This window comes from Ursus americanus, chromosome 2 (assembly GCF_024610735.1).
Source record: "Ursus americanus isolate L20-20 chromosome 2, mUrsAme1.1.p, whole genome shotgun sequence".
NCBI lineage: Eukaryota > Metazoa > Chordata > Mammalia > Carnivora > Ursidae > Ursus > Ursus americanus.
The window spans coordinates 101,543,819-101,560,053 of record NC_142128.1 but is presented as its reverse complement, the minus strand read 5'-3'; the positions used below and the strand labels follow the sequence as shown (position 1 = coordinate 101,560,053).

The window sequence follows — 16,235 nt, the reverse complement described above, 5'->3', positions numbered from 1 at the left end:
ATAGAAAGGTAAAAATTTTTAAGTACAAGTCCTTTTCTGCTTGCAAAATTCCTATACATCCACTTCCCAGTTATACTCACTAGCACTGCCAACAATAGCTTACATTTAGTGAGCTCGGCCAATGAGAAGCTACTACACTCTGAGCTCCCAGTTTATTCCGAGGGACTTTTTGTTCATAAAATCCTTCCCAGTCTCCCCTTTTCTTCCATAAATAAGGGCTCCCCTCCTTTCTTCTGGGGACTTGCATCTGATTTTGCCCTAGCTCATTTTGGATTGCAATTCTCTGCTATTTCCAAATAAACCCATTTTTGCTGCTGAGATAGCTGGCCCGAGTCACCAAGCAAATCCTACATCCGAAGGGGAGGAGGTGGTAACGACACAATTATTTGGAATTCTGTGCTGGGAGATGTCTCTTCTCCCCCACGCATTTACTAATTCACTTATGTGTGTTAAAATGTTTCTGGATATATGAATAACACAGCTCAAGAAACTTCTTTCTTTTGCATTTGGAGGATCTCCCTAGCCTCCCAGCTCAAAGGCAGGATAGCTCTGGGAGCTGCTTCCCCAGGGAGCCGCAGGGCAGTGACAACCATGAAGGGGGTCCCCAAATCCCTGGGCCCCAGGACCCATTCGCCCTCCACCTGCCCTGACTTCGCGAACGCTCCTTGGCCGTGACGCTTGGAAAGCAGTTCTCGCGCTGCGGGGTCCCTCCAGACACCAGGAATTGCTGCCAGCTCCTTCTTGGTGCAATGCCCTCCCGAGCGCCCCAGGCGCAGGCGCGGGCGCGGGCGTGGGCGTGGCCCTTGCGCGGCCGCGCGCGCGAGGCGTCGGGAGCGCGGCGTGCCGGCGGCGGCCACGCTGGAGGCAGTTGCTGCGCGCGGTACTGGGGTCGCGGCGTGAGACGCAGGCGCGGTGGACTCCGCCCTCCCCGGGCTTCGGCTCGCTGTGCGCTCGTCATGGTGACCAAGGAGAGGCCTTACCACCTGGTGGTGTTCGGCGCGTCTGGCTTCACCGGCCAGTTCGTGGCCCAGGAGGTGGCCCGGGAGCAGGTGGTCCTGGAGCAGAGCTCCCGCCTGCCCTGGGCCGTGGCGGGCCGCTCCCGGGAGAAGCTGCAGCGAGTGCTGGAGAGGGCTGCCCTGAAGCTGGGTAAAGGGGCGGAGGAGGGGAGCGGCGTACCGCTCGGTCCAGGGGTTCGGGTCGCCGGCAGCGAGCGTTTGTCCTTCGGCGGGGGGGCGCCGCAAGGGCTCCTCGGGCCGGCCGGACGTCAGGAGCGCTGCTTGGGGGTGTCGTGGCTTTGTGCCACTCCATACAGGAGGCCCAGCCATAAATGCGTGTCTCCTCTGTTGAATGCCCCCGTTGGCGTGGCGGGTCCCGTTGGCCCAGCAGCCGAGGACTTCAGTTCTTCCCCGGCCGGCCGACCCTGTCTCCCTCCAGAGCAGGGTGCCTGGTGGGGCTGGAGGGCCCTTGATCGTGAGGTCGGAGGGGAAAGGAGGGCACTGGTTTCCTTGGGACTGTTTGTCCTCTCCCCTCGCCTTGGGTTTTGGCGGTGGGCGAGGAAGCTTCCCAGGTTTTGGTAACGTGGTGGCCTTCGTTTTTCAGTTGCTTTTTTTGCTTGTAAGAACTCACCAGCAGGCTTATTCTTTTGCATTCATTCAGCAGTTTTACTGCGTGGTCTTTTCCGTGCCGGGTCTGTCCTAAGTGCTGGGCATGCGGGAGTGACCGAGCGAGACCGCGCACACACGTTTAGGTCTCCGGAGCCTTTAACTGTGGCTCCTTCCCACCCGAGCGTCCCTCATACAGACAAATGCATCTGCATTCTTCCGTTTCATCTTCATCTCACTTCTGAATCCACACTGAGCCCGGGAGTATACAATCCTTTTGCTGCCACCACCAATATACACTCTTGACCAAAGAGCTTTTTGGTGTTTTTTGTTTGTTTTACTTTTTCAGGAGAAATAATTTCACTGTTTAAATATTTTCTTCCATGTCTTTTTCCTGCTCAACAATACTGTACAGGTGCAGCCTAGCTACCTAGCATTCATAATGCCCAAGTTCAGTTACTGTGGGGAATGCACCTTGATCCATCAAAACCTGCATTCCACTAATTCCCATGATTTGCTCATTATAAGCCTGTAATCAATGTTCTTACCTAGACTGTGCTTTCTACCTCAGAGCCCTTTTTTTGTTCGTACGTTGATGTTAAGAACCCCTTTAACCTGTGCATTTTGTCCTGTGTAATTGGTTACTAGTTGATAAGAAACTGTTTATAATGGAATTCTTGGCAGAGAGGAAATCAGGACAGTCATCGACTCAGTATCTAAATGATTGCTAAATTGTCATTTTACACAGGGTTATCGTTGCTTAAGTTAGATTTTTTTTTAAGGTTTAATGATTTTTTTCCTAGCAATCCGTAGCATTAACTCCATTTTCCATATAGCTTTTTTTCTTTTCTTTTTTATTACCTGGTTTTAAAAAGTTTTATCTCTTGTCAGTATATTTAGTAAGTCTGCCATCACTGACTATAAAAAGACGATCTGGAACATCTAATACTGTATCAGGATTTGCTTCAAACGATTTATTTCTTATTTCAGGAAGACCGACACTCCCGTCTGAAGTTGGAATAATAATTTGTGATACCACGAATCCAGCCTCACTAGATGAAATGGCTAAACAGGCAGCAGTTGTCCTCAACTGTGTGGGACCAGTAAGTCATCCGCCCCGTTTTGTGTCGGAACAAACAATGTATTCATTTCCTGCAGAATCTGGTATTTGCTCTTCCAGAGGAACATAAGGACGGGGGACAGAAGAGTTGGTTCAGGGCTTCAACCCTGTGTGGGGGAGTTTTCACTCCTTGTGAGGAGCCCGTGGATGTGACCATAGTCTCCTGAGAGAGAGAGAGAGAGACAGGCTCTCTGTGACACCATCTCAGGGACTGGGTGCTGGTTCCCTCATTGGTTACTGCTGTAATTGCCAGCTTTTTTTTCTTACTGCATGCTTCTTAAGTAAAAAATGCTTAGCATATACCCCTAATATATTTTTTATTTATTGATAAATGATATTCGTATAGTATTTATTCAGCACATGCTCACTGAATGTGTATGACATGTAAACTGCTCTAGAGCGGGTACCTGGGACATAAGGGTGAACAAAACGGAAAATCCCTCATGGAGCTTGCAGTCCAGTGGGTGAGACAGAAAAATAAGGTTATAGTTGCAGGTAGTGATAAGCGCTTCGAAGAAAAATCAAGCAGGGTAAGGACACAGAGAGATTGGTGCACGAGTCTCTGTGAGGCGGATGGGCAGGGAGGATCTCTGTGAGGACCTGACATTTGTGGTGAGCCCCGAGTGAGGGGAGGGGTGCGCTGCGGGAGGAGTTGAGGAGAAGCGTGCTCCAGGGAGGGGCGGCTGCAGATGTCCTGAGATGAGCGCGGTGTGTTTGGCAAGACGCGCAGGAATGCCAGAGGGGGCAGAGGTGGGAAGTCAGGTCGGAGAGGAAGCCAGGAGTTAGGTCAGAGGGTATGGCAGGCAAGGTCAGGGTTTGAAGCACGTCAGAGTCTTTGAATGGCTGAAAGCAAGAGCAGGACTGATTAACAGTTTTGTAGTTCTTTGTATTCAGAGAGGAAAAATGGGGTAAGAGGGGCGCCGCAGGGGAATGGTCTGGGCACACCGAGCACAGGATGGGGTTGGCAGAGGTGGTGAGAAGCGGTTGGGGTCAGAGGATGCTTTGAGAGCAGATGTAGAGGATACGCTTTTGGCCTGTGTCACAGGGTGGCTATTGGTGACATTTACTGATCTGAGGAAGCCGTCATAGTTGCCAAAACGTTTGAAAACTAAACACCTAGGAAATTGATAATAATGTTTTAAATGAAAGCAGAAGGGTTTTTTTATTATCCAGTAAAAATGTATTTAAATTGTTTATTTAGATTAATCTCATTCCTTTTTTTTTTTTTTTTAAAGATTTTTTTATTTATTTGAGAGAGAGAGAGAAAGCATGAGCAGGGGGAGGAGCAGAGGAGAGAAGCAGGCTCTCCACTGAGCAATGAGCCCCTTGTGGGGCTCGATCCTAGGACTCTGGGATCATGACCCGAGCTGAAGGCAGGTGCTTAACCGCCTGTGCCACCCAGGTGCCCCAAGATTAATCTCATTCCTAATTAACTTTGGTTCTGTGCTCTCTTGCTATAACCATTCTCTTTTGTATATCCTCGGCCAGCCTCCTTGCCCTTCCCACCCCAGTACTCTGGAAAAACCCAAAACTGGTTTGTGTGTGTGTATGTTTTATTTATTATTTAGTTTTTAAATTAGTTTCAGAGGTAGAGGTCAGTAATTCATCAGTTGCATGTAACACCCAGTGCTCATTCTATCACGTGCCCTCCTTAATGCCCATCACCCAGCTACCCCATCTCCCTCCCCCCTCCCCTCCAGCAACCCTCACTTTGTTCCCTAGAGTTCGGTGTCTCTTATTGTTTTCCTTCCTTTCAATTTTCATTTTATTTTTCCTTCCCTTCCCTTATGTTCATCTGTTTTGTTTCTTAAATTCCACATGTGAGTGAAGTCATAAGGCATTTGCCTTTCTCTGACTTACTTCACTCAGCATAATACACTGTACCTCCATCCACATCATTGCAGATGGCAAGATTTCATTCTTTTTGATGGCTGAGTAATATTCCGTTGTATATATCTACCACATCTTCTTTATCCATGCGCCGAAGGTCATCTGGGCTCTGTCCGTAGCTGGGCAATTGTGGACATTGCTTCTATAAACATTGGGGTTCAGGTGCCCCATCGAATCACCAAAACTGGTTTTTCCAGTTGTTCCAGACCCGTTACCTGCACTTGAGCCCCCTGTTGGCCCGTAACCCAGTAGCTCTGCGTGTCTCAAGTACCTGCGTCCCCTTGCTGATGGTCCTGCTTTAAACATGTGGTGACAAGCCCCATGTGGGGCCCCAGCACTTCCAGCGACGCTGTTCCGCTTCCCCAGACTGTTCTCTCTCCTACGTCTGAAGCAGAGTTTTGCGTCTTCTTTTTCTGCACATTTTTAGCATCCTATCCCTCTTTCCTCACCGATCTGATGATTTTATTTCCCCTTTTTTCCCCACTATGACAATAGAAGCTGTTGAAAGAGAATTTCTTCACCCGCATTACCCCGACTCTGCCTTACCTGTTTGGAGGGAAAATTGCCCCGCTCCTCCTGGGTGCAGGATTTGAGGAACCTCATGTTGACATTTTCATCACATTTTCCCTTCTACTGGACTGTTTCTGTGCCCCCTTTGTAGCCAGACTCCTTGAAAGCGTTCTCTCTCCTTCTGCGTCCACGTCCTCAGCTCCCACTGCGTCCTAAACCACTCTTGCCAGGCCTCTGTAGACCTCCCTGCTTCAGGAGCCTGCTCTGCTTTGCCCTCACCAGCTCCCCGAGCTCACCTTGATCTGAGCTCTCCGCATTTGTCCCCCTTGATCACGTCCTCTTGCATGTGGCTTCTGGGGTCTGGCCCTTCCCAGGTTTTCTGCCTGCCCACCAGCTCTGTCCCCGTCCCTTCTGTTGCGTCTTCTCATCTTCCTCTAAGTACCAGAGGCTCAGAGCTCGAGCCTTACCAGCTCTTCTTTGTCCAAACTCTCTGAGCCAGGCTTCTAAAAAAATATTATTAGTGTTGTAATAAAATACACGTAACCAAAATGACCCTTGTAGCCATTTCTGTGTACAAATCAGTGGCATTTGGTACATTGACAGTGTTGTGTAACTCTCACCATCTTCTCTCCAGAACCTGGCATCATCCCAGACAGAAACTCTAGCTGGGTCAGGTTTGTTTTCGTTTGGTGCTTCCTACTGACCATTTTGGGCCAGCATTTTTGAACAGTGTAGTGTAGTGAGTTGAGACTCACCTTAAAAAAAAAAAACAAAAACAAAAAACGATCAGAGAGCCTAGAATAGGAACTGAGGTGAACTACATGTAACCTGGGTAAGCGCTGGCTTGTGAAACTTCTATTCCAGTTCGATATATTTGTGCACAGGCTGCTGCGTGAAGTGGATTTCTCAGCGTGGGTTGTGGTCAGAAAGGTTTTCAATGCATGTGTATGCTGATGATGTCTACGTTACTTGCAGTGAGGACTGCCCCCTAAACTCCAGACTGGTAGACCCAGCTACCTTCTTGATGTTTCTACTTGGATGCTTCATGGGCATCTGAGTCTCTAGGGTTTTGCCCCCAAACCTCCTTCCCAGGCTTTCCTGGGATTGGCATTTTCACTTTGCCAGTTTGGGATCATTACCTATTTCTCTGCAGGTTTTTGTTTGTTTTTACCTCTTTGTCCATTTCGTGAAGATTTATTTGGTTAAAAACCAGATGATAATCTATAAAACTACTTAGGCACGTGTAAACAAGCATTAGGTTGAAATATACCGAAAGTGAATGAAGGAGGGTGTCACTGTGGGCCCCTCTGCATGTGGGGCCCTCCCGGGCTGTCCTCAGGGTCCCTTGTGTAGCCTCCATTCAACACGTGACCACTTCACGTGGCCCAGGGAATGGGCCCAGGTCAGTTCATGTATTAACTATTAATAAAATTTCTTTGTTTTCTTTGTGTTTCCTATAAGAAGTAGCACGAATAAACATACTGATATGTAGTTCCACAACTGAGGGCCTGGGTCCGTGGGCCCACTGAGGCAAGCCTGCCTACGTAGTAGACCCCCCCTCCCCCCCGAAAGCAGGATTGCGGTTTTGATCTATAAGCTAATTGGCTTCACTGGGGGGAAAGGTCTCCTCTGAGATCAAGGTTTGTTGCCGTTTGTCCATTTATCTCATAAAAGCACAAGGGTAGAAAGTAGAGAAAAACCAAAAACATACTAATATAGGGACATTAGTGCAGAAGTCTCAACCTCGGATTGCCTGGAGGAGAGAGAAGGTGGGCCAGTTGAGGCAGAATGCAACGTGGGGAATGGGGGGACTGTGGTGAATAGGGAAGCACATACTTTTTCCAGAAGGAGCTCTTATTATTTTAAAAACCCCATTAAGGCTTTCCTGCAGCTCGCCAGTACTTCTAGATAAACCGAGTGGCTGACAGGCCGTAGCTCACAAGCTGAGCGTGGGGAGTTAGCCCAAGGCCAGAAGGCTGAGACTGGAGGGGCCGGGAGCTAGCCTGGCAGCCACGAGTAGAGGAGGGGGCTCCGGGTTGTGGAGGGTGAAGAAATAGCATGTTTAGGAAACTACAGAGAGTTGGGAGCTGCCGGAATATGAGGGTGAAGGGGTTGTGGTGTGACCTGATGCTTTTTGTGACATGCTAAGAACTTTGGACTTTCTACAGTAAATACAGGCACTGCCGAGCCAGCCAAGGGTTTTGAGAGATATGTATATGTGATGGAAGCAAAGGTGACGTCAGATTTTTATTTTAGAATAATAATTTGGTGTTTCTTTGGACATGGGGCTACCTTGGCTGCGGTGAAGCCAGTTACTTTGTATAGTAAATCTCATGAGAGGTGGTAAGGGTGTAAACTCAGATTTGGACGTGTAGACGGGAGGGAACTGATCTGAGATTTTTAAGGAACTAATTCGATAAAACTGGGTGACTTCCAGGGTAGGTGGAGTCAAAAACAGCTTCTAGATTTCTCACTTGAGAATTTTGAGGAGAGTGATGCCATTCATAGTGACAAACTTTCTCCTCTTCCTGTTGGTCTTTATTTTGGCTGATACTACCCATAACCCCCATGTCCATTGGCCCCCTGTCTGTCTAATCTGCAAGCCCAGTCATTTCTGCCTCTTTAATAATCTCATCCTCGGTGTATCCATCCCCTTCCTTAGTTGAGCCTTTTGTCATTTCTTACCGGCCGTGGGTTTCGTTTTCCAGTAGGGAAGGCAGGGTGATGTGTGTTTTCTATAAATCTTACACCATTGTTCTATTTCAAATTCTCCAGGACAGCCTAGTAATCCTGGTCTGACCCCAGTGTTCCTTTCCAGGCCCACCTCTCCCCTTTCAAGTACTCTCAGCTTCAGGTACCCTATCCCTTTCTCACACCTTCACATATACTTTTCCCTTTATCAGGATTTTTCTTTTTCCTCGAAAATCCTTATTCTTCAGAATTCAACTCAGATGAATCACTTGTTCTGTTAAACTTCCCATTTGGTTTTCAGTTAGAGGTTAGCACCTGTTCCTCTAATTCCATTGTGCCTCACAGTTTACACTGTGAGAAGTGGCATGGCACAGTTATGTGATTTTCTTGATTTATCTTTTGGCTCCTTTATTAATGTTTGATTCTTAATAACCAAGACTGTACTTGCACAACTCAATGGCATTTCATTCATTTATGCTTGCTAAGTAAGAGGCACCTGGTGGCTCAGTCAGTTCCCTGTCAGTCTCTCAATTTCGGCTCAGGTCATGGTCTCAGAGTCGTGGGATCGAACCCCTGCATCAGGCTCTGCACTCAGCCTGGAGTTTGCTTGAAATTCTCTCTCTCCCTCTGCCCGTGTCCCCCTGTGTGCACGCATTTTTCTCTCTCTCTCTCTCTCTCTCAAATAAATGAATAAATCTTCAAGCTTGCTAAGTAAGAGTAAACGTTTGGTTTTCTTTATTCCCCTCAGTACCGATTTTATGGAGAACCTGTAGTAAAAGCATGTATCGAAAATGGAACCAGCTGTATCGACATCTGCGGAGAACCTCAGGTGCGTCAAATGAGAGGGAAAGACAGCATTGGCAGCACAACCTCTGTTAGAGCAGGAAATATCTCGTGCCGTTTTGCAGACCGATTTTAGAAGTCGGTGACCCCTCCCTGGTGCTGACAGCTTGAAGGAGAGCACAACAGTCAGGTCTTTTCTTCCATCTTCTTGACTTGTTTTCTTCCTTACCACCTTGTCTCTTCCAGGTTTTGGTCTGTAGGATGTGCTGGTTTCTGTAGCTGCTGCCCACTGTGCATGGATTTAATTAAAATGGGGCGCTGTGTGTAAATTCTTAGAATCTCATTTTTGTAACTTTGTCATAGTGAATTCCCTTTCTGTAATCAGACACCTTTACAACATTACAGAAAATGAGGTGTAAACGTAAACATTTTAGATAGTCACACTCGAGGGCTTACCGCACGCCCGACACTCTACTAATAAAGCATTTTATGTCATCGGAACGTTCCACGTTCCCGTAAAGTTGGTGTCGTCTTGCCTATTTTGTGGATGAGGAAACTGAAGCTGAGGGGGTTAAGTCATGCGGCTCAGAGTCCTGCCACCACTCACTAGAGGGACCAGGACTCCAGCTGAGCTTTGCCTGGCTGCAGGAAGTGGATGTCTGTAAGCACCCAGCTCCTCAGAGACCGTCACCTCCTCTGTCCCTGCAGTCCCTGCTGTTGTCATCCCCAGTGTGCCAGTATAGTCATGTACTGGAAACTCCTCAGAAGGGGGAAATTATCAAAATTGATTCAAGAAGAGGTAGGAAACATGAATGAAACAGAAACCAATTCCTGTCTTATTTAAAAAAAAAAAAATACCAGTGCAAAGAAAATGATGAAACATTTCTAACGTATTTTATAAGCTACAATAAAAGTGATACCAAAACCAGACTATATAAAGAGCTCTTTAATAACACAATAACGCAATAACACAAATTCAAATCACCCAATTAAAAGCAGGCAAAAGGATGAGTAGAGACAAATGTTCTGTGCAGAAGAATCCCAAAGAGCTTGCGTAACTACTCCACCCTCGAGGCGGGGAGCGTGACTCCCCACCCCTTCTTCGGGCGGACGCTGCACATAGTCACTCCCTCCCAAAGAGAACAGTATGGATGGGAGGGAAGAAGAGAGTAACTTCACGGGGGCAAAGCCTGACAAGTAACTACCTCAGCCAGGTGTTCAGGGTCACCACCCATGCTGGTAAGTCATGGTGACGGTACGGACCCTTGACAGAATGTCACGAAATGCTGTAACCCCAGGGTAGTCAGGAGAAAAATTCCAGTAGCGGGGCACACTACAAAATACCTGATCGAAAGTCCTCAAACCGTCAGGGTCCTGAGAGTCTGAGGAGCCTCGGGACACATGACAGCTAAATGTAACGTGGGTTCCTGGGGGAGAACAAGGACATTAGGTAAAAACTAGGGAAATCTGAATAAAGTATGGACTTTAGCTGATGGTAATGTTACCAGTATTGGTTCATTAATTGTAACAAATGTTAATGGCAAAGCTCTAACAATAGGAGAAACTGGGTCGGGGTACACGGGAACTCTCCACTACTCAAATTTTCTGTGAATCTCAAACCATTCTAAACGTAATTTGTAAAAACAGGCAGAGGATTTGAACAGACGTAATTCTCCTCTTCCATGCCCTCCTCTCCTACCACTTTCTTCGTCCCAAGTATATATCTGCGCCGATCCAGGTCTGTGATAACGTCCCTCTGAGTAGTAGGATTTGCGTGATGTTTTCTTGCTGTCTTTGTATTTTTTGGCATGTTAATTTAGTTTTTCGTAATATTACTTTTGCATTTAAAAGTCATTTTGAAAAAGTTAATAGTGTCATTAAGTCAGATCAGCCTGTGCCCTACACTACTTGGCACGTGGTAGATGCACAGTAAATATTTGCTGAATAAGTGGAAAACATTTCCACAGTAAATATTTCACTAAAAGCCATATTGGGTGAGCATTTTCAAAATGTAATTGCTTTGTCTTTTAAGGTCTGTCATTTAATGCTGATTTAAATGTTTCTGTATAGTTCTGATCAGATTTTTGTCCTGAATTTTGTAGTTTCTGGAATTAATGTATTGGAAGTATAATGAGAAAGCTGCAGAAAAAGGGTCTGGAATTAATCAGATTTTTGTCCTGAATTTTGTAGTTTCTGGAATTAATGTATTGGAAGTATAATGAGAAAGCTGCAGAAAAAGGGTCTTATATCATTGGAAGCAGTGGCTTTGACTCCATCCCAGCAGATCTGGGCGTCATATACACCAGAAATAAGATGAACGGTAATTATCAGTCACTAAGCAGTAATTGAATTTAACAGTAGAAAATCTTCATGTTTGTAACTGTGACAAACTAAAATCTAGTTGGGAAGAGAAACGTAACTATGAATGGGTAATGCTAAAACACATGATTTGTTTGGGGCACCTGGGTGGCTCAGTTGGTTAGGCATCCAACTCCCGATTTCGGCTGGGTCGTGATCTCAGGGTCGTGGGATCAAGCCCTGTGTCAGGCTCTGCGGTGGGTGTGGAGCCTGCTTGGGATTCTCTCCGCTCACCCCTGCTCTAGCCTCTCTAAAAAAAAAAATAAAAATTTAAAAAATTTTAAAAATAAAAAAAACCCCACATGCTTTGTTTTTAACACAGCTATACTTGTTATAAAATGCTGTTGACACTATTTTTTGAGATGTGGTTAGTACTGTGTGTATTCCAAAGTGAGGAATTATCCATTGTCTCAACTTAGGGTTAAAGCTGTAAAATTTCTGGAAAAGGAATATCTGACAGCCATTATAATTCAAACTTGCTTGGTTTAGGAATTAACACATTTAAGAATATAATTTTTGGGGGTGCCTGGGTAGCGCAGTTGTTAAAGCGTCTGCCTTCGGCTCAGGGCGTGATCCCGGCGTTCTGGGATCGAGTCCCACATCGGGCTCCTCCGCTGGGAGCCTGCTTCTTCCTCTCTCACTCGCCTGCTGTGTTCCCTCTCTCGCTGGCTGTCTGTCACATAAATAAATAAAATCTTAAAAAAAAAAAAAAAGAATATAATTTTTGTAGCTGTTAAAGGTTTACTTTTTTTTTAAGATTTTATTTGAGAGAGCATGAGCTGGAGGAGGGGCAAATGGAAAGGGAGAGGCAGACTCCAGGGAGCCCAACTCAGGGCTCGATCCCAGGACCGCGAGATCATGACCTGAGCCGAAGGCAGGGGCTTCACCAACTGAGCCACCCAGGCGCCCTTATTATGCTCTGCCTAAAAGCTTTTTGATATAAATAATACCAGTTTAGAACTAAAAACCCTTTATCTTATAAAAAAATGGAAAAAATTCAATGTTATGTTTAAACAGTGGAAGTTACTAATGTCCTGCATATTGTAAAAGGGTCCATTGAGAAAATGACATGAAACAGGTAACTCTGGTGTCATATAAACTGTCTTAGAGCTTAACAAGATGGAAAGTGTTTCAGTTTATATTGAAAAGTTAACGTAACTCAAACCAAAGCTCCAGATACATAGCACCAAAAAAAGAAGAAAGCTACAAATCAGTCTTGCTTTGTGAAATTAGTAGTAAAAAAATGCTAAATAAAATTTTAATAAGTATTCAATGGCATTTTTTTAAAAGAATTTATTTATTTATTAGAGAGAGAGAGACAGCGAGAGAGGGAACACAAGCAGGGGGAGTGGGAGAGGAAGAAGCAGGCTCCTAGCGGAGGAGCCCGATGTGGGGCTCGATCCCAGAACTCCGGGATCATACCCCAAGCCGAAGGCAGACACTCAATGACTGAGCCACCCAGGCACCCCCAATGGCATTTTAAAAGAATAATATATCAAGACCAAGATTTATTAGGAAGTTACATAATCATCACATCGGTATATCGAAGGTGAAAAGCTAGATGCCCATCTCAGTAAATGATTTGAAAATTCATGCCATTTACCAATTGCAGATTTTTAGGAATTTAGGAATAGAATACTTTATTAACAAAATTAATGTCGAAAGACAATAGCCAATATCATACTCAGTGATGAAATGCTAGAACCATTCCAAATAAAAAGAACAACACAAATTGAACATCTTTTTTTTTTTTTTTAGAGGTTTATTTATGTATTTGAGAGAGAGAGCTGGGGAGGGACAGAGGGAGAGGAAGAGCGTCCCAAGCAAACTCCACGCTTAGCGTGGAGCCTGACATGGAGCTCGATCCCAGGACCCTGAGATCAAGACCTGAGCTGAAACCAAGACTGGTTGCTTAACTGACTGAGCCACCCAGGTGCCCCCCAACTGAACATCTTTAAAACATTGAGTCTTAAAATCATGGACCTGGTAGGTCTCCATTTATCAAAAAAATACTTTTAAGTCTCTAAAATTCAGGCATTTTCTTCATGATAGTTTTACATATTTCTTCCTAAGGTTTTTAAAATATTTAATAGTATCTGTTTTTTCGAATAGGTCTTTTTTTCTTTTAAGGGAGAAATATTACTTTAAGCCTTGTTTAAAAACTTTGTCTTCAGCTGCTGAACCCTGCACGTGAGCACTTCAACAAGTGTCCCCACTGACGGTTTGGTACAAGTGGTCCACATCTTATTGTGTGTTGCCTTAGGCGGTCCACGTTCTTTCTGTGGCTGGGGTGGATCACGGAGCCCTAAACCCAGGCTGCGTTCTCTTAGCGACCCCCAGAGTCACCTCAGGGAGTTACCCTTCGTGATCTAAGTGTGTGTCAGCGGTCACCGGACAGCATCTAGATGACTGTGGTTCTCATTGTTGGTGACAAGGTTGTTCGTTCTCTTTCTCAGGGTCAGCTTCCTAAGGCCCCAGATTTCGTTTTCTCTTGGAATTAAACTAGGAACACCATCTTAAGAAATTGCTGTATTTTGGGGCACCTGGGTGGCTCAGTCGGTTAAGTGTGTGCCTCCAGCTCAGGTCATGATCTCGGGGTCCTGAGATCGAGTTCCGCATCAGGCTTCCTGCTCAGCGGGGAGCCTGCTTCTCCTTCTCCCTCTGTGCTCCTGCTCTCTCTCTCAACTAAATTAAAAAAAAAAAAGAAATTGCTGTATTTCATTTTATCAGATTTTGAGAATTAGTCCATTAGGTTTTTCTTTTGTTTTACTGCTCTCGAGAAACTCAACGACTAATTAACCAGTGTGCCTGTGTATTAGTCCTCGTGGTTACATAGTTGATTTCTCCCTCTTTTTCTGGCTTTGATTTTCTATTCTTTATACTTATTATATTTTTATTTCCTTTTAACAGCCTTATTTTAAGTATTTTATAAGCCATCACAGAGGCCATTTTGATATGTTTTCTGCACATTCATTATTAATCACTACTACTAAGCCTTCTTGAAAGCAGTCATACCGGAAAACAGAATTCATCCCACAGATGTAATTCTGAGAACTGTGTGCTGACGGCCTTCCAGAGTGAGTGAGTGAACTAAATCGTTGCCTCGTTGGAAGAGATCTTTAGTGTCAGTTTGAATACTACTAGAACAGATTTTGCCGGTACTAGCCCTTAGACTTTATTCTAAACTGCCCTTTCGGACAAGTTACCTGGCTTCAGCTGCTTCGTAAATCTGTTTCCAGTCACATAATGAACCTATTACCAGTACAGATTTTCTTTTTTTTTTTTTTTTAAGATTTTATTTATTTATTTGACAGAGACAGCCAGCGAGAGAGGGGAACACAAGCAGGGGGAGTGGGAGAGGAAGAAGCAGGCTCATAGCAGAGGAGCCTGATGTGGGGCTCGATCCCAGAACGCCGGGATCACGCCCTGAGCCGAAGGCAGACGCTTAACGACTGCGCCACCCAGGCGCCCCAGCAGTACAGATTTTCTGACTATATCTGCTGTAGGCTTGGTAAAAGTGGTCCCTAAATAAATAGGAATAATTTGGGGCGCCTAGGTGGCTCAGTTGGTTAAGTGTCTGCCTTCGGCTCAGGTCATGATCTTGGGGTCCTGGGATCGAGCCCCACATTGGGCTCCCTGCTCAGTGGGGAGTCTGCTTCTCCCTCTGCCCCTCCCCCCGACTCGTGCTGTCTCTCTAATAAATAAATAAAATCTTTTAAAAAATAGGAATAATTAATTACTGCATGTCTTAGTTACATAGATTTTATTTGATTTCACTTTACTGTTCTGCTCTTGTAGGCACTCTGACTGCTGTGGAAAGTTTCCTGACTATACATTCTGGACCTGAGGTTAGTTTTTCTGTTTCTCAGCTGTTTTTTAAAGTTAACAGTAAAAACATCTTGGAAATGATGCATGCCTCCAAAAAGGATTTAGATGAATTAAATTTCATATATATTTGTAATTTTTAGGGTGTGAAAGTCACTATGTTTGATTTAAAAAAGTAAAGATGGTAGATTGCTGGGAATTACTTAGACTTAAAATAGAATTTTGTTAAAACCAGCTGCGTGGTTCACTGTATTAGAACGAGTTACCATGATCCCAGCACCAAAATAGCTCTCGTTGTTGTGTAACAAATGCTGTCAGCCAATTCGGTCCTCACCTTAGTCCAAGTCTGTGCACTTGGGGGCCTCACAGTCCGGTGCTGTCGTGGCCATAAAGGATAGACGATGTCATCACTGAATGTCCAGCCTGTTTGGGAACACGAGACCTGAGATGGCCACATTCCTGGAGGCCCGTGTTTACAATAAGAATTTTATCGCCAGCAGGGTCTGACCCTATTCTAGGTCTACACTTGAGGCTCTCTAAAATCCATTCATTCAACAAGTCCTCTGTGGTGGTACAAATATATATAGTAGTGCAAGGGAGTGTGACACAGAAACGAAGAAGGTGCAGATCTGTCCTGGAAGAGATAATAACATAGCTTGGCAGGAGAGAGATTTTAAAGAGATCAGGTGAAATACTGGAGGATTCTGAGAATGGAGAGTAAATCCAGCTGGGAGGCCAGAGGTAGGAGCTGTCTGGAGAAGCTGGGCATGGACTGGGTTTCAGAGGTTGGTGCCGTGGAGCTGGGGGGGAGGGGAAGGGGGTAGCATCCTCGGGACGTAGCTGCGGGATGGTATGGAGCATGTATGGGTAAGAGTAATGGTTCTAGTCGTCCAGATTGTGGGATCAGGTAACACAAAGAGCTGTCTAAAACACGCTAAATCTGTGGTTACAGAGAACACCCACTGGAAGATCTGAAGAAAGGGAAGTGATAGTGGGCCAGGGTACTTGGGGAAGGCCTCCTAGAGGCCTTGTGGAGTTTAGCCCTGAGAAGGAAATAGCATTTGGAAGATCAGAGACAGTCACCTGAACAAAGGTGCAGAGGCAAGAATGAGAGACATGCTTGAATTTTGGGGAGCATGAGTAGAACCCAGCTCTGTCTGGTTTAAACCAGCAACACTAAAAGGAATTTCCTGATTCTGCAGGTGGATACTTCATATCTTCTGGGTTCCTCTGTGCGGCCCTCAGCCTGGCAGGGAAGGGGCTGGCAGTCCCAGGGATACATTGTCCATAAAGTTCCTCATTTCCCAGGAACAGCTAGCAGAGTTGATGTATCACATGATAGGAAAGATCAGTCAAGTATTGGGCCATTGGGCTATTCTTGAGCCCGTCAGTATGACCTGGTGTAACGGCATGGTCCGATTGCCTAGGCCTGGGTCACAGGCCTCTGGAGGGGGGAC

General features: G+C 45.6%; 1 protein-coding gene across 2 annotated transcripts in view; it reads left to right on the top strand.

Annotated features, from left to right (window-relative positions):
* The first annotated feature begins 838 nt into the window (after positions 1 to 838).
* The window catches only part of SCCPDH (saccharopine dehydrogenase (putative)), a 36,269-nt gene continuing 20,872 nt past the window's right edge, over positions 839 to 16,235 (top strand). Inside the window, exons 1-5 of one of the 2 annotated variants that reach the window (XM_045796443.2) lie at positions 839 to 1,146; positions 2,592 to 2,704; positions 8,561 to 8,641; positions 10,786 to 10,915; positions 14,752 to 14,801. In XM_045796443.2, the coding sequence (XP_045652399.2) occupies positions 957 to 1,146; positions 2,592 to 2,704; positions 8,561 to 8,641; positions 10,786 to 10,915; positions 14,752 to 14,801 (564 nt within the window). In that variant the 5' untranslated portion in view covers positions 839 to 956. The remainder of the gene's footprint in view (positions 1,147 to 2,591; positions 2,705 to 8,560; positions 8,642 to 10,785; positions 10,916 to 14,751; positions 14,802 to 16,235) is intronic. The other variant, XM_045796436.2, reaches the window with a different exon arrangement.